Source organism: Pleurodeles waltl, chromosome 11 (genome assembly GCF_031143425.1).
Source record: "Pleurodeles waltl isolate 20211129_DDA chromosome 11, aPleWal1.hap1.20221129, whole genome shotgun sequence".
Classification (NCBI taxonomy): domain Eukaryota; kingdom Metazoa; phylum Chordata; class Amphibia; order Caudata; family Salamandridae; genus Pleurodeles; species Pleurodeles waltl.
In genome coordinates this window covers 345,312,543-345,336,706 of record NC_090450.1, presented here as the reverse complement: position 1 = coordinate 345,336,706, position 24,164 = coordinate 345,312,543, and the positions used below count along the sequence as shown (strand labels likewise).

At 47.2% G+C, this 24,164-nt stretch overlaps 1 protein-coding gene across 2 annotated transcripts in view; it reads right to left on the bottom strand.

The window, feature by feature from the left end:
* HDLBP (high density lipoprotein binding protein) overlaps positions 1-24,164 on the bottom strand; it is a 671,758-nt gene that overhangs the window by 6,155 nt on the left and 641,439 nt on the right. For both annotated transcript variants that reach the window (XM_069213644.1, XM_069213643.1), the window contains exons 26-27: positions 23,262-23,378; positions 17,491-17,628 (exon numbers count right to left, since the gene is read on the bottom strand). In XM_069213644.1, coding sequence (XP_069069745.1) covers positions 17,491-17,628; positions 23,262-23,378 — 255 coding nt within the window. The remainder of the gene's footprint in view (positions 1-17,490; positions 17,629-23,261; positions 23,379-24,164) is intronic.

Sequence of the window (24,164 nt, the reverse complement as noted above, 5' to 3'; positions counted from 1 at the left end):
ATGGTTACCACAGTGTTCACTGTCTGTGCTGCTGTGTCTGCCGAGTCCAGTGCAGACCTTATCTGGTTGTTGGAAATTGCTTGTCCTTCAACAAGCTGTTGGGCACATTTCTGGTGTTCCTTGGGCAAGTGCTGTATTATATGTTGCATCTCGTCCTAGTTTGCCCGGTCGTAGCGAGCCAGTAGAGCCTGCGAGTTGGCGATCCGCCATTGATTGGCTGCCTGTGCTGCCACTCATTTGCCCGCCGCATCGAACTTCCGACTTTCCTTGTCAGGCGGTGGTGCGTCTCCTGATGATTGGGAGTTTGCCCTTTTCCTTGCTGCTCCCACGACCACCGAATCTGGTGTCAGTTGCTGTGTTATTAACACAGGGTCCGTTAGGGGAGGTTTATTTTTTCTCCACCCTAGGCGTGATATAGGGTCTAAAAAAAAATAAAAAAAATCACTGATGAAAAGGTTGACAGCTCTGGAACGTCAATGTTTAGTTTCTGGGCCCCTCGAAGTAACACTTCGTTGAAGGTTGTTATATCGTCCACTGGGGACACTAGCTGGAGGGGAATTTGTCAGGGTCGGAGAATAGTCTAACGGAAGAGTTAGATGTTGTAGACCACGAAGAAGTTCTCCGCTGATGTCGTGATCTAGAAGACCTCGAACTAGATCGCCGTCTGCAGCGCAACCTGCTCCTGGATCTTGACAGACTGCATCGATGTCTAGGACTTGGCTGGCCAGATGTTGGACCAGCTCACTCTGTGTGCGTCGTTGGCGAAGGTGTTCGTGGCAACGACACCGATGGTGAATACAGACGTGAATATTGTGAGTGTGGAGAAGCTGGGGTCTTGTTAAGTCTCTCCAGCCATCTCGGAGAAAGATTTATGGGCGCGATGTTTCCTAGCGATGAACCCCTTGACACTCCCGATGGCCCACTCTGTATAGTGACCACCAGACCTTGTGGAGGGAGAGCTGTCTCGGAAGCTGGTTGTGCTGTTGATTGTTCCTGAGGTGGTGCTCTTTGCGAGACAGGTGTCACTGGTGATGGCTGTCTCGACATTGATCGATGATGCACTGTCGTCGACAGACCTACGCACTCCTGACGTCGACTGAGATTTAGACTTGTCTGGTCTCGACAGCAACTGGTGGTCTGTTGTATGGACATGTTTCGACATCAAATGTTTCGACGAGTGGTGGACCACCGAACGCCCCAGCTCTGATACGGGGACCTCGACCTCGTTCAACACCGATGTCGTATGCCTTGATGTCGAAGGATGGAGAGACTGAGATGGCATATGAGCATTAATGTGCCTACTCAACGTCGATCGGTGAGTTGCCGTCGACTGAGATCTATCCCGATGAGGGAGATGAGCCTTCGACGTCATGTCTTTCAACGTTGGTTGAATCGCCGTTGACTGCGTCGTAGATCTAAACGCCTGGTGATGCGATGAGGGAAGGGATGACGTCGATGGGGAACAGGCAGGTATTTTCTTACCAGCTGATGTCGATCTGGCTGGCCGTGTATTAGAAGGGTCTTTAGAAGTCCTGGGAAGAGAAGAAGATGACTTTTTTCTCTTTCATGAAAAACCATGAAGAAGAATCCTTTCTCTGCCTTTTCAAGTCCTTTTAGACAGATTTTTACAATGTCAGCAGGTATCAGGGCAGTGACTGAGGCAAACACACTATGCACAGAGACTGGATCTGACTGGGCCTTCTTCCCACATGAAGGGCACTTCACAAAACGTGAAGGCATTTGGTGAAAAAAAAATAACTCACTTGTAAGGAAATGGCTCCCTGTTGCAGTTACCCCCCACTTTTTGCCTGATACAGATGCTGACTTGACTGAAAAGTGTGCTGGGACCCTGCTAACCAGGCCCTAGCACCAGTGTTCTTTCACCTAAAATGTACCATTGTTTCCACAATTGGCACACTCTTGGCACAAAGATAAGTCCCTTGTACAAGATACCATTGGTACCAAGGGCCCTGTGACCAAGGAAGGTCCCTAAGGGCTGCAGCACATGTTGTGCCACCCTAAGGGACCCCTCACCTAACACATGCACACTGCCATTGCAGATTGTGTGTGTTGGTGGGGAGATAAAGGCAAAGTCGACATGGCATCCCCCTCAGGATGCCATGCCCACAAAATACTGCCTGTGGCATAGGTAAGTCACCCCTCTAGCAGGCCTTACTGCACTAAGGCAGGGTGCAGTACACCACAGATGAGGGCATAGCTGCAGGATCAATATGCCCCTACAGTGTCTAATTCCATTCATAGACATTCTAAGTACAGTGTGGCCATATTAAGTATATGGTCTGGGAGTCTGTCAAAAACGAACTCCACAGCTCCATAATGACTACACTGAATACTGGGAAGTTTGGTATCAAACTTCTCAGAATAATAAACCCACACTGATGCCAGTGATGGAGTTATTAAAAAATGCACAGAGGCCCCCTGTATTTTTCCCCAATCCTTCAGTGCAAGACTGACTGGTCAGTGCCAGCCTGCTGCTGAGCCACGAGTTTCTGCCCCCCCTGGGGTGAGAGCCTTTGTGCTCTCTGAGGACAGAAACAAAGCCTGCACTGGGTGTAGGTGCTTCACACCTCCCCCCCTGCAGAAACTAACACCTAGCAGTGAGCCTTAAAGGCTCAAGCTTCGTGTTACAATGCCCCAGGGCACTCCCCTAGTGGAGATGCCCACCCCCTGGACACAGCCCCCACTTTTGGCCTCAAGTCCAGGGGAGATAATGAGAAAAACAAGGAGTCGTCACCCACCAGTCAGGACAGACCCTAAGGTGTTCTGAGCTGAGGTGACCCCCTGCCTTTAGAAATCCTCCATCTTGATTTTGGAGGATTACCCCAATTGGAATAGGAATGTGCTCTCCTCCCCACAGGGAGGAGGCACAAAGAGGGTGTAGCCACCCTCCAGGAGAGTAGCCATTGGCTACTGCCCCCCAGACTTAAACACCCCCCTAAATTCAGTATTTAGGGGCTCCCCAGATCCCAGGAAATCAGATTCCTGCAACTTGAAGAAAGGAGGACTGCTGGCCTACAAGCCTGCAGAGAAGGAGGAAGACGACAACTGACCTGGCCCCAGCTCTACCGCCGGTCTCCAACTTTGAAAATGTGCTCCAGCGACGCATGCGACAGGGACCAGCGACCTCTGAAGCCTCAGAGGACTGCCCTGGACTACAGGACCAAGAAACTCCTGTGAACAGCGGCCCTGTTCAAAACCAGCTACTTCTTTGAAACAAAGAAGCAACTTCCAAAGACTTCACGTTTCTCGCAAGAAGCGTGAGACTACACTCTGCACCTGACGCACCTGGCTCGACCTGCATAAAATCAACACCTCCTAATCTAACCTTTACTTACCTCCCCCAGGAACTGTTGATTTTTGCACTGTGTCCACTTTGAAAATAGTGTATTACCATTTTTACAAAGGCTGTACATGATATTGTTTTCATTCAAAGTTCCTAAAGTATCTAAGTATAGTACCTTACATTTAAAGTTTGATGTAAATCTTGAACCTGTGGTTCTTAAAATAAACTAAGAAAATATATTTTTCTATATAAAAACCTATTGGCCTGGAGTAAGTCTTTGGGTGTGTTCTCCTCATTGATTGCGTGTACAACAAATGCTTAACACTACCCTCTGATAAGCCTACTGCTCGACCACACTACCACAAAATAGAGCATTAGAATGATCTACTTTTACCACTATCTTACCACTAAGGGGAACCCTTGGACTCTGTGCACACTATTTCTTACTTTGAAATAGTATATACAGAGCCAACTTCCTACATCACTTCACTAAGGTAATAAGTGAAGACGTCGAGTGAAGCCTAAAAAACAGTTTCTAGATTATATTTCTGTTGAACACCACAAAAATGAGAACTCAATGCTCCAGGGTCCTCACAGAAGAAGCTAGAAAAAAGAACTGACTTAACTGAACCAACTGTCACCTCACTCTCACCCCTGAGGCATGGTGGGATACTGGAGGTGCTCAGGGTCTTAAAGGCACAGTGCCAATTTTTCAGTTCAGCTGTATTGAAATGCATACAGCCTATTGGCTAATAATGCTCCTTTATTTTCAATGTCGTTTTTCTCTTTTAAAATGTATTGATTATACTTTCTATGACTTCTACTTTAGCTTCAGAAAGTTAACTAATTGAATGCTTTAATATAGGTATAAAAAAAAAAATTAAAAAAAAATTATGGTCCCTCCATTATTTTCAATAGCAAACCAGGCACCTACTTTTCACACTGCACCCGGCCGCCCCTGTGCTGCTGAGAGTGTATTTTCTGTGCCTGTGTGACATGTCCGTAACTTGCATTTTATGTACTTATCTCAAATTTGAATGTTGTGGTTCAAAAAATCAAGAAAAGATCTGTTTCTTTTTAAAACCTTTTGGCCTGCAATTAGGCCTTTGTGTGTTCCTCATTTGTTGCCTGTGTGTGTACAACAAATGCTTAACACTACTGTAAGGAAATGCCTCCTTGGCATGATTACCCCCTGACTTTTTGCCTTTGCTGATGCCAAGTTATGATTTGAAAGTGTGTTGAGGCCTGCTAACCAGGCCCTAGCACCAGTGTTCTTTCCCTAAAACTGTACCTTTGTTTCCACAATTGGCACACCTTGGCATCCAGGTAAGTCCCTTGTAACTGGTACCCCTGATACCAAGGGCCCTGACACCAGGGAAGGTCTCTAAGGGCTGCAGCATGTCTTATGCCACCCTGGGGACCCCTCACAGCATAGACACTGCTTGCCAGCTTGTGTGTGCTGGTGGGGAGAAAATGACTAAGTCGACATGGCACTCCCCTCCGGGTGCCATGCCAACCTCACACTGCCTATGGCATAGATAAGTCACCCCTCTAGCAGGCCTTACAGCCCTAAGGCAGGGTGCACTATACCATAGGTGAGGGCATAGGTGCATGAGCACTATGCCCCTACAGTGTCTAAGCAAAACCTTAGACATTGTAAGTGCAGGGTAGCCATAAGAGTATATGGTCTGGGAGTCTGTCATACACGAACGCCACAGCAGCATAATGGCTACACTGAAAACTGGGAAGTTTGGTATCAAACTTCTCAGCACAATAAATGCACACTGATGCCAGTGTACATTTTATTGTGAAATACACCCCAGAGGGCATCTTAGAGATGCCCCCTGAAAACATACCCGACTTCCAGTGTGGGCTGACTAGTTTTGCCAGCCTGCCACACATCAGACATGTTGCTGGCCACATGGGGAGAGTGCCTTTGTCACTCTGTGGCTAGTAACAAAGCCTGTACTGGGTGGAGGTGCTTCTCACCTCAAAGGCTCACCCCTTTGTTACAGAGCCACAGGGCATTCCAGCTAGTGGAGATGCCCGCCCCCTCTGGCCACGGCCCCACTTTTGGCGGCAAGGCAGGAGGAGATAATGAGAAAAACAAGGATGAGTCACTGGCCAGTCAGGACAACCCCTAAGGTGTCCTGAGCTGAGGTGAATGACGTTTAGAAATCCTGATTCCCCCAATAGGATTAGGGATGTGCCCTCCTCCCCTCAGGGAGGAGGCACAAAGAGGGTGTAGCTACCCTCAGGGCTAGTAGCCATTGGCTACTAACCCCCCAGACCTAAACACACCCCTAAATTAAGTATTTAGGGGCCCCCAGAACCAAGCAAGATAGATTCCTGCAACCTGAAGACGAAGGACTGCTGACCTGAAAGCCCTGCAGAGAAGATGCAGACACCAACTGCTTTGGCCCCAGCCCTACCGGCCTGTCTCCCCACTTCAAGAAAAACTGCAACAGAGACACGTTCCCCAGGGTCCAGTGACCTCTGAAGCCTCAGAGGACTACCCTGCATCTAAAAGGACCAAGAACTCCAGAGGACAGCGGCCCTGCTCCAAAGAAGAAACTAGTTTGCAAGAAAGAAACAACTTTTAAAGGACTGCACGTTTCCCGCCGGAAGCGTGAGACTTTCCACTCTGCACCCGACACCCCCAGCTCGACCTGCGGGAAAACAACACTCCAGGGAGGACTCCCCAGCGACTGCGACCCTGTGAGTAGTCAGAGTTGACCCCCCTGAGCCCCCCCAGCGACACCTGCAGAGGGAATCCAGAGGCTTCCCCTCACCGCGACTGCCTGCTTCTAAGAACCCGACGTCTGATAAAGACACTGCACCCACAGCCCCCAGGACCTGAAGGATCCGACCTCCAGTGCAGAAGCGACCCCCACAGGTGGCCTTCTCCCTTGCCCATGTGGTGACTACCCCGAGGAGCCCCCCCCCCCCCCGCCTTGCCTGCTTCGCTGAAGAGACCCCCGGGTCTCCCATTGAACTCCATTGCAAACCAGACGCCTGTTTGCACTCTGCACCCAGCCGCCCCGTGCCGCTGAGGGTGTACTTTTTGTGCTGACTTGTGTCCCCCCCGGTGCCCTACAAAACCCCACTGGTCTGCTCTCCGAAGTCGTGGGTACCTACCTGCTGGCAGACTGGAACCGGGGCACCCCCTTCTCCATTGAAGCCTGTGTGTTTTGGGCACCACTTTAACCTCTGCACCTGACCGGCCCAGAGCTGCTGGTGTGATAACTTTGGGGTTGCCATGAACCCCCAACGGGACCCAACTTTGAACCCTGTAGGGGATTACTTACCTGCAAAACTAACCAAGACTTACCTCCCCCAGGAACTGTTGAAATTTGCACTGTCTAGTTTTAAAATAGCTTATTGCCATTTTTGCCAAAACTGTACAAGCTATTTTGCTGATTCAAAGTTCCTATGATACCTAAGTGAAGTACCTTTCATTTGAAGTATTGATTGTAAATCTTGAACCTGTGGTTCTTAAAATAAATTAAGAAAATATAAATTTCTATATAAAAACCTATTGGCCTGGAGTAAGTCTTAAGTGTGTGTTCCTCATTTATTGCCTGTGTGTGTACAACAAATGCTTAACACTATCCTCTGATAAGTCTACTGCTCGACCACACTACCACAAAATAGGGCAATAGTATTATCTAATTTTGCCACTATCAACCTGAGGGGAACCCTTGGACTCTGCACATTATCTCTCACTTTGAGATAGTATATACAAAGCCAACTTCCTACAGGTGGTATGAGGTAGTCATCTTGGTGCTCTCTGCCAGCTGTCCAACTTTGGTGGAGGCAAGCCTTTGCCTTCCCACGCAGGAGAATACCCCCAGGAACCAAGTCTCTTGCAGCTACCAAGGCTTGTTTGCATCTCCTCCAAGGGATATTCAAGCAACGTGCAGCTTCAGCCCCCCAGCAATCCTTCCTGCAAAGCACAGCCTCCTGTGTGGTTCTCTGGCAGCATGGGATCCTCTTTTTTAGTGCTGCATGGGCTTCTTCTGCAACTCGTGTCCCCATCCTATGGGTGCTACCTCTGCTCCTGTGGACTCTGCGACGTTGAAGGTCCCCTGTGACTTCCCATCCTGGGTTGAGTGCTCCTGGGCCTTGCTGGTCCATGGCAGCATCACTTTTCCACTACCTGTGAGTTTGGCTTTGCCAAGGCTTGTTGGAAGAATTCCTGCACAGACATCTGTCTGCAATCTTTATTCTAGCGTGGGATACCTTCTGCATCCATCAGCTACTCTTCTCCAGGTCCAGGGAAGCAGTGCTGACGTGTTCTTGATCACTGCCGACCAACTCTTGCAACTACAGCTGGGTGGGTAGTAGCTCCTACTCCTCCTGGACTCCACTGATTCTTGGACTTGGTCCCCTCTCTCCACAGGTCTTCTTTCTTCAGGAATCCACAACTGGTTTTCTTGCAGTCTTCTCTGGGTGTCTTATTTTTCTTCTTCCTTCCTTTTGGGTGGTTTGGGGAAAATCCAGGGATTTACTCCTGCTTTCTAGGTTGCTGGGAAGGGTTGTGATACCTCTGGTTTTCGAATACACCCAGCTCCCTTCTACACGTTCCACTTACCTAGGTGGGGGTGTTCGAATTCAATTTTTGTAGTATATGGTTTGTGCTCCCCCTAAGGTCACTATTGGTTATTGCTATTCACACTGTTTTCTAACCTTTTCCATGCCTAATTCTAATTACCAGTGTATTTATTTAGTGTACTACTTACCTCCTATTGGAGGATTGCCCTCCTAGTATTTTGTGGCATTGTGTTCCAAAAGGAAAATGTCACTTACCCAGTGTACATCTGTTCGTGGCATTAGTCGCTGCAGATTCACATGCTGTGCATAGTCCGCCGTCTGGTGTTGGGCTCGGAGTGTTACAAGTTGTTTTTCTTCGAAGAAGTCTTTGAGTCACGAGACCGAGGGACTCCTCCCACTTTGGTTCCATTGCGCATGGGCGTCGACTCCATCTTCGATTGTTTTCCCCGCAGAGGGTGAGGTAGGAGTTGTGTATGCTAGTAATAGTGCCCATGCAATGGAATGAATACGTATGTACCAAATGAAGGTTAAAGTAATATATTTACAAATGTACAAATGTTGAAGATATACTTCCAAACGGCTACAGGCTCCCGGGGAGGCGGGTGGGCGCATGTGAATCTGCAGCGACTAATGCCACGAACAGATGTACACTGGGTAAGTGACATTTTCCGTTCGGTGGCATGTGTAGCTGCAGATACACATGCTGTGCATAGACTAGTAAGCAGTTATCTCCCCAAAAGCGGTGGTTCAGCCTGTAGGAGTTGAAGTAGTTTGAAATAAAGTTCTTAGTACGGCTTGCCCTACTGTGGCTTGTTGTGCAGATAACACATCTACACAGTAGTGTTTAGTAAATGTATGAGGCGTAGACCATGTTGCTGCCTTACATATTTCGTTCATTGGAATATTTCCTAGAAAGGCCATAGTAGCACCTTTCTTTCTGGTTGAGTGTGCCTTTGGTGTAATAGGCAGCTCTCTCTTTGCTTTAAGATAAAAGGTTTGGATGCACCTAACTATCCATCTGGCAATACCTTGTTTTGAAATAGGATTTCCTGTATGAGGTTTTTGAAAGGCAATAAATCGTTTTGTCTTTCTAATTACTTTTGTTCTGTCAATGTAGTACATTAGTGCTCTTTTGATGTCTAATGTATGTAGTGCTCTTTCAGCTATTGAATCTGGCTGTGGGAAGAACACTGGTAATTCTACTGTTTGATTTAAGTGGAACGGTGAGATAACATTTGGTAAGAATTTTGGATTTGTTCTTAGAACTACTTTATTTTTGTGTATTTGAATAAATGGTTCTTGTATGGTAAACGCCTGTATTTCACTTACCCTTCTTAGAGATGTGATGGCAATGAGAAATGCAACTTTCCACGTTAAGTATTGCATTTCACAAGAATGCATGGGTTCGAAAGGTAGACCCATGAGCCTTGTTAAGACAATGTTGAGGTTCCATGAAGGAACAGGTGGTGTCCTTGGTGGTATAATTCTCTTTAGGTCTTCCATAAACGCTTTAATGACAGGTTGTAAGGAAATGCCTCCTTGGCATGGTTGCCCCCTGACTTTTTGCCTTTGCTGATGCTATGTTTACAATTGAAAGTGTGCTGAGGCCTGCTAACCAGGCCCCAGCACCAGTGTTCTTTCCCTAACCTGTACTTTTGTATCCACAATTGGCAGACCCTGGCATCCAGATAAGTCCCTTGTAACTGGTACTTCTAGTACCAAGGGCCCTGATGCCAAGGAAGGTCTCTAAGGGCTGCAGCATGTCTTATGCCACCCTGGAGACCTCTCACTCAGCACAGACACACTGCTTGCCAGCTTGTGTGTGCTAGTGGGGACAAAACGAGTAAGTCGACATGGCACTCCCCTCAGGGTGCCATGCCAGCCTCTCACTGCCTATGCAGTATAGGTAAGACACCCCTCTAGCAGGCCTTACAGCCCTAAGGCAGGGTGCACTATACCATAGGTGAGGGTGCCAGTGCATGAGCATGGTACCCCTACAGTGTCTAAACAAAACCTTAGACATTGTAAGTGCAGGGTAGCCATAAGAGTATATGGTCTGGGAGTCTGTCAAACACGAACTCCACAGCACCATAATGGCTACACTGAAAACTGGGAAGTTTGGTATCAAACTTCTCAGCACAATAAATGCACACTGATGCCAGTGTACATTTTATTGCAAAATACACCCCAGAGGGCACCTTAGAGGTGCCCCCTGAAACTTAACCGACTGTCTGTGTAGGCTGACTAGTTCCAGCAGCCTGCCACACTAGGGACATGTTGCTGGCCCCATGGGGAGAGTGCCTTTGTCACTCTGAGGCCAGTAACAAAGCCTGCACTGGGTGGAGATGCTAACACCTCCCCCAGGCAGGAGCTGTAACACCTGGCGGTGAGCCTCAAAGGCTCACCCCTTTGTCACAGCCCAGCAGGGCACTCCAGCTTAGTGGAGTTGCCCGCCCCCTCCGGCCACGGCCCCCACTTTTGGCGGCAAGGCTGGAGGGAACAAAGAAAGCAACAAGGAGGAGTCACTGGCCAGTCAGGACAGCCCCTAAGGTGTCCTGAGCTGAAGTGACTCTAACTTTTAGAAATCCTCCATCTTGCAGATGGAGGATTCCCCCAATAGGGTTAGGATTGTGACCCCCTCCCCTTGGGAGGAGGCACAAAGAGGGTGTACCCACCCTCAGGGCTAGTAGCCATTGGCTACTAACCCCCCAGACCTAAACACGCCCTTAAATTTAGTATTTAAGGGCTCCCCTGAACCCTAGAAAATTAGATTCCTGCAACTACAAGAAGAAGGACTGCCTAGCTGAAAAACCCCTGCAGAGGAAGACCCGAAGACGACAACTGCCTTGGCTCCAGAAACTCACCGGCCTGTCTCCTGCCTTCCAAAGATCCTGCTCCAGCGACGCCTTCCGAAGGGACCAGCGACCTCGACATCCTCTGAGGACTGCCCCTGCTTCGAAAAGACAAGAAACTCCCGAGGACAGCGGACCTGCTCCAAGAAAAGCTGCAACTTTGTTTCCAGCAGCTTTAAAGAACCCTGCAAGCTCCCCGCAAGAAGCGTGAGACTTGCAACACTGCACCCGGCGACCCCGACTCGGCTGGTAGCGATCCAACACCTCAGGAGGGACCCCAGGACTACTCTGATACTGTGAGTACCAAAACCTGTCCCCCCTGAGCCCCCACAGCGCCGCCTGCAGAGGGAATCCCGAGGCTTCCCCTGACCGCGACTCTTTGAACCTAAAGTCCCGACACCTGGGAGAGACCCTGCACCCGCAGCCCCCAGGACCTGAAGGACCGGACTTTCACTGGAGAAGTGACCCCCAGGAGTCCCTCTCCCTTGCCCAAGTGGAGGTTTCCCCGAGGAACCCCCCCCTTGCCTGCCTGCAGCGCTGAAGAGATCCCGAGATCTCTCATAGACTAACATTGCGAACCCGACGCTTGTTTCTACACTGCACCCGGCCGCCCCCGCGCCGCTGAGGGTGAAATTTCTGTGTGGACTTGTGTCCCCCCCGGTGCCCTACAAAACCCCCCTGGTCTGCCCTCCGAAGACGCGGGTACTTACCTGCAAGCAGACCGGAACCGGGGCACCCCCTTCTCTCCATTCTAGCCTATGCGTTTTGGGCACCACTTTGAACTCTGCACCTGACCGGCCCTGAGCTGCTGGTGTGGTGACTTTTGGGGTTGCTCTGAACCCCCAACGGTGGGCTACCTTGGACCAAGAACTAAGCCCTGTAAGTGTCTTACTTACCTGGTTAACCTAACAAATACTTACCTCCCCTAGGAGCTGTGAAAATTGCACTAAGTGTCCACTTTTAAAACAGCTAGTTGTGAATAACTTGAAAAGTATACATGCAATTTTTATGATTTGAAGTTCCTAAAGTACTTACCTGCAATACCTTTCGAATGAGATATTACATGTAGAATTTGAACCTGTGGTTCTTAAAATAAACTAAGAAAAGATATTTTTCTATATAAAAACCTATTGGCTGGATTTGTCTCTGAGTGTGTGTACCTCATTTATTGTCAATGTGTATGTACAACAAATGCTTAACACTACTCCTTGGATAAGCCTACTGCTCGACCACACTACCACAAAATAGAGCATTAGTATTATCTATTTTTACCACTATTTTACCTCTAAGGGGAACCCTTGGACTCTGTGCATGCTATTCCTTACTTTGAAATAGCACATACAGAGCCAACTTCCTACACAGGTATTCTAAACAGGGAAGTTGAATGAGTAATTTGCAGGTAAGCAGATATTGCGGAGAGATGTATTTTTATGGAAGAGAAAGCTAGATTGGATTTTTGCAAATGTAGTAAATATCCTACTACATCTTTTGGAGACGCATGCAATGGATGAATTTGATTATTATGGCAGTAACAAACAAATCTTTTCCATTTACTTGCATAGCAGTGTCTAGTGGAAGGTTTTCTAGCTTGTTTTATGACCTCCATACATTCTTGTGTGAGGTCTAAGTGTCCAAATTCTAGGATTTCAGGAGCCAAATTGCTAGATTCAGCGATAATGGGTTTGGATGCCTGATCTGTTGATAGTGTTGTGTTAACAGATCTGGTCTGTTGGGTAGTTTGACATGAGGTACTACTGACAGGTCTAGTAGTGTCGTATAACAAGGTTGTCTTGCCCATGTTGGTGCTATTAGTATGAGTTTGAGTTTGTTTTGACTCAATCTGTTTACTAGATATGGAAGGAGAGGGAGAGGGGGAAAAGTGTAAGCAAATGTCCCTGACCAATTCATCCATAGAGCATTGCCTTGGGAGTACCTGTGTGGCTACCTGGACGCAAAGTTTTGGCATTTTGCGTTTTCTTTTGTTGCGAATAGATCTATTTGAGGTGTTCCCCAAATTTGAAAGTAAGTGTTCAGTATTTGGGGGTGAATTTCCCATTCGTGGACTTGTTGGTGATCCTGAGAGAGATTGTCTGCTAGTTGGTTCTGGATCCCTGGAATAAATTGTGCTATTAGGCGAATATGGTTGCGAATTGCCCAATGCCATATTTTTTGTGTTAGGAGGCACAACTGTGTCGAGTGTGTCCCCCCTGTTTGTTTAAATAATACATTGTCGTCATGTCTGTTTTGACAAGAATGTATTTGTGGGTTATCATGGGTTGGAATGCTTTCAACGCTAGAAATACTGCTAACAGTTCTAAGTGATTTATGTGAAACTTGCTTTGATGTATGTCCCATTGTCCTTGGATGCTGTGTTGATTGAGGTGTGCTCCCCACCCTGTCATGGAAGCATCTGTTATAACGTATGTTGGCACTGGGTCTTGGAAAGGCCGCCCTTTGTTTAAATTTGTACTGTTCCACCATAGAAGCGAGATGTATGTTTGGCGGTCTATCAACACCAGATCTAGAAGGTGACCCTGTGCTTGTGACCATTGTGATGCTAGGCACTGTTGTAAGGGCCGCATGTGCAACCTTGCGTATGGGACAATTGCTATGCATGAAGACATCATGCCTAGGAGTTTTAATACCATTTTTGCTTGTATCTTTTGTGTTGGATACATGGCCTGTATTAACTTGTGAAATGTTTGAACTCTTTGTGGACTTGGAGTGGCTATCCCTTTTGTTGTGTCGATAGTCGCTCCTAAGTATTGCTGTGTTTGACATGGCAAAAGGTGTGACTTTGCATAGTTGATGGAGAAACCCAACTTGTGAAGGATTTGTATAACATAATTTGTGTGATGTGAACACTTTGTTAGCGTGTTGGTCTTGATTAACCAATCGTCTAAGTAAGGGAACACGTGTATTTGCTGCCTTCTGATATGTGCAGCTACTACTGCTAGGCATTTTGTAAAGACTCTTGGCGCAGTTGTTATTCCGAATGGCAACACTTTGAATTGGTAATGTATTCCCTTGAATACGAACCTTAGGTATTTCCTGTGCGAAGGATGTATTGGTATATGGAAATACGCATCTTTTAGATCTAATGTTGTCATGTAGTCTTGCTGTTTGAGCAGTGGGATTACGTCTTGTAATGTGACCATGTGAAAGTGGTCTGATTTGATGTAGGTGTTTAGTGTTCTGAGATCTAGTATTGTTCTCAGAGTTTTGTCTTTTTTTGGTATTAGAAAGTACAGTGAGTAAACTCCTGTGTTCTTTTGTTGACGTGGTACTAGTTCTAATGCGTCCTTTTGCAGTAATGCTTGAACTTCTAGTCCTAGAAGGTCTATATGCTGTTTTGACATAGTGTGTTTTCCGTGGGACGTTTGGTGGGAGTTGGAGAAATTCTATGCAATAACCCTGTTGGATAATTGCTAAGACCCAAGTGTCTGCTGTTATTTCCTCCCAAGATTTGTAGAACTGGCTTGGTCTTCCCCCCACTGGTGTTGTGTGAAGGGGTTGTGTGACTTGTGAGTCACTGTTTATTTTGAGGGGTTTTGGGACCTTGAAATTTTCCCCGGTTTCTTGGGAATTGGCCCCCTCTGTATTGTCCCCGAAAACCTCCCCTTTGATATTGTCCCTGGTAGGTAGGTGGTCTTGTTTGTGAGGTGCTGGTTTCCGTGGCTTGACCTCGAAACCCTCCCGTAAAAGTTGTTTTACGAAATGTGCCAAATGTGCCTCTGCCCTGCGGGGAGTAGAGTGCGCCCATGGCTTTGGCTGTATCGGTGTCCTTTTTTAATTTTTCGATTGCAGTGTCGGCCTCCGGCCCAAACAATTGCTGTTCATTAAACGGCATATTGAGCACAGCCTGTTGTATTTCGGGTTTGAACCCAGATGTGCGCAGCCATGCGTTCCTTCTTATTGTGACTGCAGTATTTATTGTCCTTGCAGCTGTATCTGCTGCATCCATGGAAGACCGTATCGGATTGTTCGAGATACTTTGTCCCTCTTCCACCACTTGTTGCGCACGTTTTTGGAGCTCTTTGGGGAGGTGTTCGATGAGATGTTGCATCTCATCCCAATGAGCCCTGTCGTATCTCGCCAGGAGTGCTTGCAAGTTGGCGATGCGCCACTGATTTGCCGCTTGCGCTGCAACCCTTTTTCCCGCTGCATCAAATTTGCGGCTCTCCTTGTCCGGAGGTGGTGTGTCGCCTGATGTATGCGAGTTGGCTCTCTTACGAGCTGCACCCACAACTACTGAGTCTGGTGTCAGTTGTGATGTAAGAAAAACAGGGTCTGTGGGCGGAGCCTTGTATTTTTTCTCCACCCTTGGAGTTATGGCTCTGCTTTTAACTGGCTCCCGAAATATCTGTTTCGAGTGCCTTAGCATTCCTGGAAGCATGGGAAGGCTTTGATAATGGCTATGGGTGGAGGACAGGGTGTTAAAGAGGAAGTCATCCTCAATAGGCTCCGAATGTAGCGAGACATTATGGAATTCGGCTGCCCTAGCTACCACCTGTGCATATGAAGTACTGTCCTCAGGTGGTGACGGTTTAGTTGGGTACGACTTCGGGCTATTGTCCGATACTGGAGCGTCGTAGAGGTCCCATGCATCCGGATCATCCTGGCTCATTGTGGTATGAGCTGGTGAGTGTGTTAATGGTGGAGTTTGTGCCGGTGATGCATGAGTTGATGGTGGTGGAGAGGGTGGTGGAGTTACCTTCTTTACAACCTTTGCTTGTGGTTGCCTCTCTCCTTGCTGGAAGTCAAGTTTCCTCTTTCTTTTGATTGGGGGAAGAGTGCTAATCTTCCCTGTATCCTTTTGAATAAAGATCCGCTTTTGCGTGTGATCTGGCTCTATTGTTTGTAATTCCTCCTCAAATCTGTGTTTCTTTAGTTGGGAGGACAGTCCCTGTTCCTCTGAGTAGGAACTAGTTTTCGGTTCGGTTGCCGGGTGTTTCGGCACCGAAACCGTGTCTCTGGATTTTTTCGGCTCCGACAAGATCTTTTTTCTTTTCAGCGTCGTGCCTTCTCGGTGCCGACCAACTTCGGTGCCGCTGTGTCGGTGCCGAATTTTTTCTGCGTCACTCTCTCGGTCCCGAGATTGCTGCGTGCCGGTATCCCGACCGGAGTCGGATGACTTCGACAGCAGCTTGCCCTTTTTCGGTGCCGATGGACGGTCACCTACTTTCCGGGTTAAGCCATGGCCTGTTGGCGGTGGCGTCCCCTGGGCTTTGTCAGTTTTTTCTTGTGTTTTTTGTTTCGACGTCTTACTCACGGTTGGTTGTTCTTCGACGTCTAATTCTTCGGAATCCGACTCGTGGATGGAGAAAGTTTCTTCTTCCTCCTCCTCGAACCGTTGTTGTGCTGTCGGCGTGGACGCCATCTGCAACCTCCTGGCTCTTCGGTCTCTGAGCGTTTTTCTCGACCGAAACGCGCAACAGGCTTCACACGTATCCTCCTTGTGCTCGGGGGACAGGCACAAGTTACAGACCAAATGTTGATCCGTATAAGGATATTTATTATGGCATTTAGGACAGAATCTGAACGGGGTCCGTTCCATCAGTCTCGATGTTGCACGCGGTCGGGCCGACCAGGCCCCGACGGACGATCGAAATTACCCCGAAGGGCTACCGGAGCTCTTCAAGATTCGGTGTCGATTTGTTGTAACTAACCCGATACCGAACGAAACAATACAGACGATTTTTTCCGCGATTCTGACTAACTTTCCGACCCGAAACACGGAGCGAAAAGGAACACGTCCGAACCCGACGGCGGAAAGAAAACAATCGAAGATGGAGTCGACGCCCATGCGCAATGGAACCAAAGTGGGAGAAGTCCCTCGGTCTCGTGACTCGAAAAGACTTCTTCGAAGAAAAACAACTTGTAACACTCCGAGCCCAACACCAGACGGCGGACTATGCACAGCATGTGTATCTGCAGCTACACATGCCACCGAACATAAAGTACCTTTTTTTTTGTACAACTGAATATTTTCTTTCATGTGTGTAACTGCGGTGTGACTACAGTGGTACTGCATGAGCTTTGCATGTCTTCTAGATAAGCCTTGGATGCTCATCCACAGCTACCTTTAGAGAGCCCGGCTTTTAGACACTGCCTACGCTTCACTAACTTTGGATACCAAGACCTTGTATAAGGTGTAAGTACCTTGGGTGCCCACCACACACCAGGCCAGCTTCTTCAAGACCTGTGTCTATTGACGCAGAAAGAATTATATCAATGGGCAGGAGTGGCACGCATATAGACCCTGTATTTAATTTCCGGGACAAAATGGGGTCTATGAGGAGCAGCACGGGTTCACCTACCAGTGGGTAGAGGTATTATCTAAAACGTTTTTGGATCCAGCCTTATGCCTGGAGGATATTTAAAATGTGAATAATTTCCACCTAGAAGTCTATCAGAACCAAACATATGTGCTCCAAAGGAGATTCTATTTGAGGGTAAATCACATAGCTGAGGCACAGTCTATTGGTGCATGAGAGCCATTTCAACATTCAAGATAACGTCTGGTGTAGGAAACCCAAAAAGTAAATATGATGGTAGATGGAATATCCATCAGAAAGATCATTACAGAAGGAAAGTAACTTGTTTGTCTATATATTGGTGTTTCATGTTTTCTAATTACAAAATAAATAAAAAAGAAAGTATTTTATATTGTAGATTTGTGAGCTGTATGAATTTTATTTTCAAACTACCTTAATGTGGTGTCACTTTTTACATTTAAGATACCTGTTCCTTCTATCCATATCACTGCCCAAACCTCACCTTTTCACAGCCGCCAGCAGTCCAGGGAGCATCTCTCACAACAAAGCCCTTGGATGGTTGCTTAGATTCATCTGGACCTTGTGCTTGCTGGGCTTTTGTGTAAGACTGCATTGTTTCACTCTCAGCAACATCTGACATCTGACAGGAGTAACACAAAAGAGTTAGAAAGGGTAATTTCACAGCAGGAACTATACTAGACTACAACTAAAACAACTACCTGTTATAATTTGCAAGCCCCTTACAAGTGCAATTCTACAGTGGAAACATGGATACCAGCTACATTTAACATTTCCTCCATAAAGCAACAATACAATGCACTAGCTGCAAAGTTTAAGGAAAAAAAAAAAATAACTTTCAGCAAGTTCAAGACCTCTTAGATGATGAGAAATGTACTTAAAGAACAAGTTACTTACCTTCGGTAACCTATTATATGGTAGAGACATTCTAGTTGCAGATTCCTTACCTTAAAATTTTCCCCAGGTATAATACTGGATTCGGAGATTTCTTTGAGCAATACCCTTGTGCACTGTCAGATGACATTGGTCGACTGCGTGCATGTCGTTCTAGCCGTGATGACGTTGCGGTCATATATAGGCACCACCTTGGTGCGCTGTTATTTATGAATTTCCACACCAGCCTACACGCAGAGTAGGGGTGACTTACCTATGCCAGAAGCAGTGCCATACCCACCTCTCACTGCCTGTGGCATAGGTAAGCCACAGCTCTAGCAGACCTTACATCCCAAAGCAGGGTGCACTATACCACAGGTGAGGATATAGCTGCATGTGCACTATGCCCCGACAGTGTCTAAGCAAATCTTTAGACATTGTAAGTGCAGGGTAGCCATAAGAGTATATGGTCTGGGAGTTTGTCAAACACCAACTCCACCGTTCCATAATGGCTACACTGAAATCTGGGAAGTTTGGTATCAAACTTCTCTGCACAATAAATGCACACTGATCCCAGTGTGGGATTTCTTGTAAAATGCACCCAGAGGGCATCTTAGAGATGCCCCCTGAAAACATACCCGACTGTAAGGCCTGCTAGAGGGGTGACTTATCTATGCCATGGGCAGTGTGTGGTTGGCATGGCACCCTGAGGGGAGTGCCATGTCAACCTAGTCATTTTCTCCCCACCAGCACACACAAGCTGGCAAGCAGTGTGTCTGTGCTGAGTGAGGGGTCCCCAGGGTGGTGTAAGACATGCTGCAGCCCTTAGAGACCATCCCTGGCATCAGGGCCTTTGGTACCAGGGGTACCAATTACAAGGGACTTACCTGGATGCCTGGGTGTGCCAATTGTGGAGACAAAGGTACAGTTTTAGGGAAAGAACACTGGTGCTGGGGCCTGGTTAGCAGGCCTCAGCACTCTTTCAAATCATAACTTGGCATCAGCAAATGCAAAAAATCAGGGGGTAACCATGCCAAGGAGGCACTTCCTTACAGATATTGTCTCAGATTTTCATCACCACCTCTGGCAATCCTGTCAAAGCAGATGACTGCACACCTCAATCTCCTAAAGGCAGAAGTTTCCATCCTCCTCGAAAAGTGAGCAGTGGAATCGGTTCCCCCTCAGCCAACAGGGGAAGGGTATCTACTCAAAATACTTTCTCATCCCAAAAAAGGACAAAAACGAATTCGGACCCATTCTAGGCCTCAAAACGTCCAACACCAGATATATCCTCAGATTCGACAAGGAGACGTACTTTGCTGAGTGGATCTACATGATGCGTATTTCCACATCCCCATCGCAAAGAAGCATCGGACATTCCTGAGGTTTCGGGTAGGTCAGGATCACTTCCAATACACAGTCCTACCATTCGGTCTCAAGTCTGCTCCCAGGACCTTTTCCAAGTGCATGGCGGTGGTGGCAGCTCACCTTCGGAAGAAACGAATCTTCATATACCCACATCTCGACGACTGGTTATTCAAAGCGTCCACTTATGCAGAAGCAAAACGGCATTTCCAGATGACCTGCGACATTCTGTACCGATTAGGTCTTCATATCAACTTTCAAAAGTCAACGACAGTACTTGTCCAGAGGTTACATTACTTAGGAGCTACCATAGAGACACTGCAGGCAAAAGTGTGTCCTTCGGAGGAACAACGCTTATCTATTCTCCGGAAGTGTTGGGATCTCTGATCAATGCATCACCCAACAGTGCGGACAGTCTCCTCACTTCTCGGATCAATGGCATCCTGCATTTACCTGACACCCAACACCCAACGCTCGCCTCCACATGTGTCCGCTTAAGGAATGCCTGGAGGACCAGTGGAATCAGTGGTCAGGGACCTGGGACGATCGAATTCGCCTCTCCACTCATGTAATCAGGTCTCTAACTTGGTGGTGCTTTCCAACCAATCTCTTAAAGGGGATGCCATTCCGGGCACAGCCTCCGACAGACTATTGTGACAGATGCCTCTCTCCTCGGATGGGGAGCTCATATGGATCACCTGCAAATCCAAGGCTGATTGACACAAAGAATCGTCATACCACATCAATCTCCTAGAGCTATGAGCGGTACACCTAGCTCTCAAGGCGTTCCTACCCTCAATCACAGCAGACAACTTGCTGGTGCAGACAGACAATACCACCACTATGTTCTATCTGGACAAGCAGGGGGGCACCAGATCCAGAATCCTGTCTCAGGAATCCCAGATAATATGGCACTGGTTCCTAGCCAGGAAATTGCACATAGTGGCTACCCATCTACCAGGGGTTCAGAACAGTCAAGCGGATACCCTCAGCAGAGTTCTAGAAGAGAACCACGAGGGGGTGCTCAACGAAGATGCCATTCGAGACATTTTCCGTTTGTGGGGCACCCCTTCTATAGACCTATTTGCCACAGAAGAAAAAACAGGAAATGCCACGACTTCGCCGCCAGGTTTTACCACCCACAGTCGCAGGGCAATGCTCTGTGGATAGACTGGTCCAACAAATTTCTGTATGCCTTTCCACCGATTTTGCTGATCCCAGCAGTCCTCCTCAAACTGTCGATGACATCAGCCACAATGATACTCATTGCACCAGAGTGGCCGAGACAGTGGTGGTTCCCGGTTCTTCTGAGATCATTTCAGCCCCATCTCAGGCTACCCTGCAGACCGGACCTCCTGACGAAGTTTGACGCTCGAATGAGGCATCCCAATCTCTCATCATTGAATTTGGCGGCATGGTTCCTGAGCTAGTCCAGTATGGTCACCTCAACCTACCACAGAATTGTATGGACATTTTAAAGGAGGCGAAGAGGCAGTCTACTCGCTCGGCGTACTCTAAGTGGAAAAGATTCTGCATCTGGTGTTCTTCTAAAGGGATAGATCCTACATCTTGCAAAGATGATGTCATTCTGCTTTACTTGTTGCATCTGGCACGATCGGGCTTACAGCTCTCTTCCATAAAAGTACATTTGGCAGCCTTAACTGCTTATAGAAAGACTCCTTCGCAGACCTCTTTCTTCCGAATCCCAGTGGTAAAAGATTTTCTAGAGGGGTTAAAGAAGGTCTTTCCTCCAATTAGACGCCCTTCGCCACAATGGGAACTTAATGTGGTCCTTTCACGTTTAATGCAGGACCCATTTGAACCCATACACAAGGCACCCCTCCAACACCTCACTTGGAAGGCCGCCTTTCTAGCAGCAATCACTTCAGCACGAAGGGTCAGCGAAATCCAGGCCCTCTGTGCTCACGAACCTTACACAATATTTCATTCTTCCAAAGTAGTCTTACGGACAAATCCGAAGTTTGTACCAAAGGTCATATCCAACTTCCACATTAACCAGACGATTTCCTTGCCCACGTTCTTTCCAAACCCTTCCACCCCAGCTGAGAGGGCTCTCCATTCTCTATATGTTAAGAGAGTTTTGAAATTTTACCTAGATAAGACAAATCCTCTACGGAGAACTACACAACTGTTTGTTAATTACGGATCTGTACGTACTGGCTTAGCCACCATCAAGCAATCAATAGCGAGGTGGATCTTATTGTGTTATCAACTAGCTAAGAAAACCTTACAGGGTAAGCATAGAGCCCATTCCACCAGAGGAAAAGCGGCTACCATTGCTCTATTGCAGAATGTTCCTTTAGCAAAAATTTGTAAAGCTGCGACTTGGAAATCAGTTCACACCTTTACTAAACATTATTGTCTAGATTCGGATGCTAGAGCAGATGCTTAAGTAGGCTAGGCTTCTCTTAGAAACCTTTTTGCTTGAGAGCATATGCATAGATTACTCTAACTGCTCCTCCATGGGTTTTGGGATAGGCTTGGTATTCTATTCTACGCTTATGACTATACATGGAAATCCCCTACGAGAGAAGGTATGGTTTCTTACCTGTAACTCCAGTTCTCTCGTAGGGGTATTTCCATGATAGTCATAAGCAACCCTCTCTCCTCCCCGGGGGCGCAGTTAGATGTCTTGATTACGTTTTTTCTGATGGTCAGCCGACTACCTGCAAAAAGAACTGAGGTAACAGCCTCTCTCTAGGCATGATGGGATACTGGAGGACTGGCTATTCTTAAAGGCACAGTATCCTTTTTCTTCAGTACTAATGGCAGCCTATGGACTACACTGTTCTGCACTCCTTCTTAGAGGTTTTGTGAAATAAAATAAGTTTTTGGAAGTAGTTGGTCTGGAAAATGGCTTTGTTTGTCAAGCATTTAATGTTTGTATTTCAAGGACAATCTGAATGAAGAAGCTTGAACACTGTAGCCCTTCCTATAGGCTGCATGGGAGCATTCTTAAGTGTCTTGACAAGCCTTCCTGAAGTAAGGCGAACAGGGATACTTAAGAAGTGATATTGGAAAAAGTGCTCTGGGGTCCCCGCAGGCGGGCGGGGAATTATTCTACGCTTATGACTATCATGGAACTACCCCTACGAGAGAACTGGAGTTACAGATAAGAAACCATACCATCACCCTGACGCCCCTGCAACTCCTCACAAGACTGGCGAGTCAGGGAAGAAAGTCGCTTTGGCTTGGGTTTCTTTCCTGACTTTGACTTAGCCAATGGCTTTGAATGGGAGGTGGATCTAACTCGGGACAGAAGTTGAAAGAGTCCTCCTAAATTCAGGCTGGACCAGCCATTAACTGCCTTTAGATAAGTGTCTGGCAACGTAGGGCCTGGCTTCACAATTCCACATTGCCTTAGGATTCATCCAGGAAGAGTCCCTGCAACACTGAGTCATGCAAGAACAATAGGCATAGACATCTGCTTATGACGGTCTCTACAAAGTTTAAAAAGTGTAGTTTTTGGAGGTGGCGCATCCCCTTGCACACAGTAAACATTTTGAAGAAAGTTCATCAAAAGACATAAAAGTCTGGTGCCTGGAGCCCTCTACAAGGTGATGAATTTACAGTTAAAAGTTTCCATTAGAAATCAGCTACAGTGGCTTCTAACTAAAGTAGGTGTTCTAGTGCACTAACTTGATTGGCTGAAATATGGGTGTTTTCTAACGGTTGGGATTCTTAGCTGATGAAAAGGAATCATTCAAGCATCAATTCTATATTTAGCCAAAGCTGGATAAGTTAAATGCCATACTGATTAAGCCTTTAAATCATCCTCTTCCTAGAGTAATTGCTGCTTGCCCTTGCTACTGTAAAACAGGTAAGTGTCTAGAGGAAGTCTCTTGGTTATGTAATTGATTTAATTGTAGTACAACAGTCCTGAGGATCTGTGAGTGACTCCAGGAGCAAACGTAACAACCACAGAGGATCCCTTACAATAATTTGCAAATGCCCAGAGTCCCAAGGAAAGGACTCTGTTACATTTTAAGTACTCACATATTCCTCCTCCAGATTCAGCAAATGGTCAATGGCTTCATCCACCTGTTCTGGCATGCCTGTCACTGTCACACAGTCTGGATCTGCAGCTCCACTTGGAGGGAAGCGAATATCCACCTATAATCAAAATTAAATGCAATTATAGACTTTGCAGTAGAGTAAAAAGGCTAAACACCCTCAATACCATGGAACCAAGACCAGTGGTAAATAGAGTGCAGTAGAATAGTTTAGACTGTAAAGATACTAACAGAAATACTGTTAGCATTGTACTTGTAAGGCTTCAAATACCTCATCACTTATTTGCAATCTAAAAATTTGGTCACTCTACAGTACGGCATGACGTACTTAAAAAAAAAAAAAAAAATACAAAATAATTCGCTCAAATTCAACCAGAAAAAAAAAATGTGAATCTCAATAGCAAAATAAAGATACACATACAAGGTGATGCTAGAGGACTATGGCCCTCACTACACGGTCGTGGCGGTCCAACTGCCACATTACGACCATGCCGGAGCAGTTACGGTCCGACCGCAGACACTGCCAGGTTGCCGCCAGTCGACAGCCTGGTGGTCTCAGCAGTTGTAATCCGCCAGGGTGGCACTGAACACAGCGCTGCCCTGGGCATTACGACTCCCCAATCTGCCAGCATTTTCATGTAGGTTGGACTCCCATGAAAAGGCTGACTGAATGGGGTTGTAGGGGGGCCCCCTGCACTGCCCATGCTGTTGGCATGGGCAGTGCAGTGGCCCCCATAGACAGCCGTGTCAAGCTTTCCACCGCCCGAATTACGGGCAGTGGAAAGCGCAGCGTGGACTGCTGCACCTGCCACATCGCTGCCAGCTCGATTACGTCAGCGTCAATGTTAAGGCCCTATTTCCCCCTGAACTGGCAGGACAAAATAAC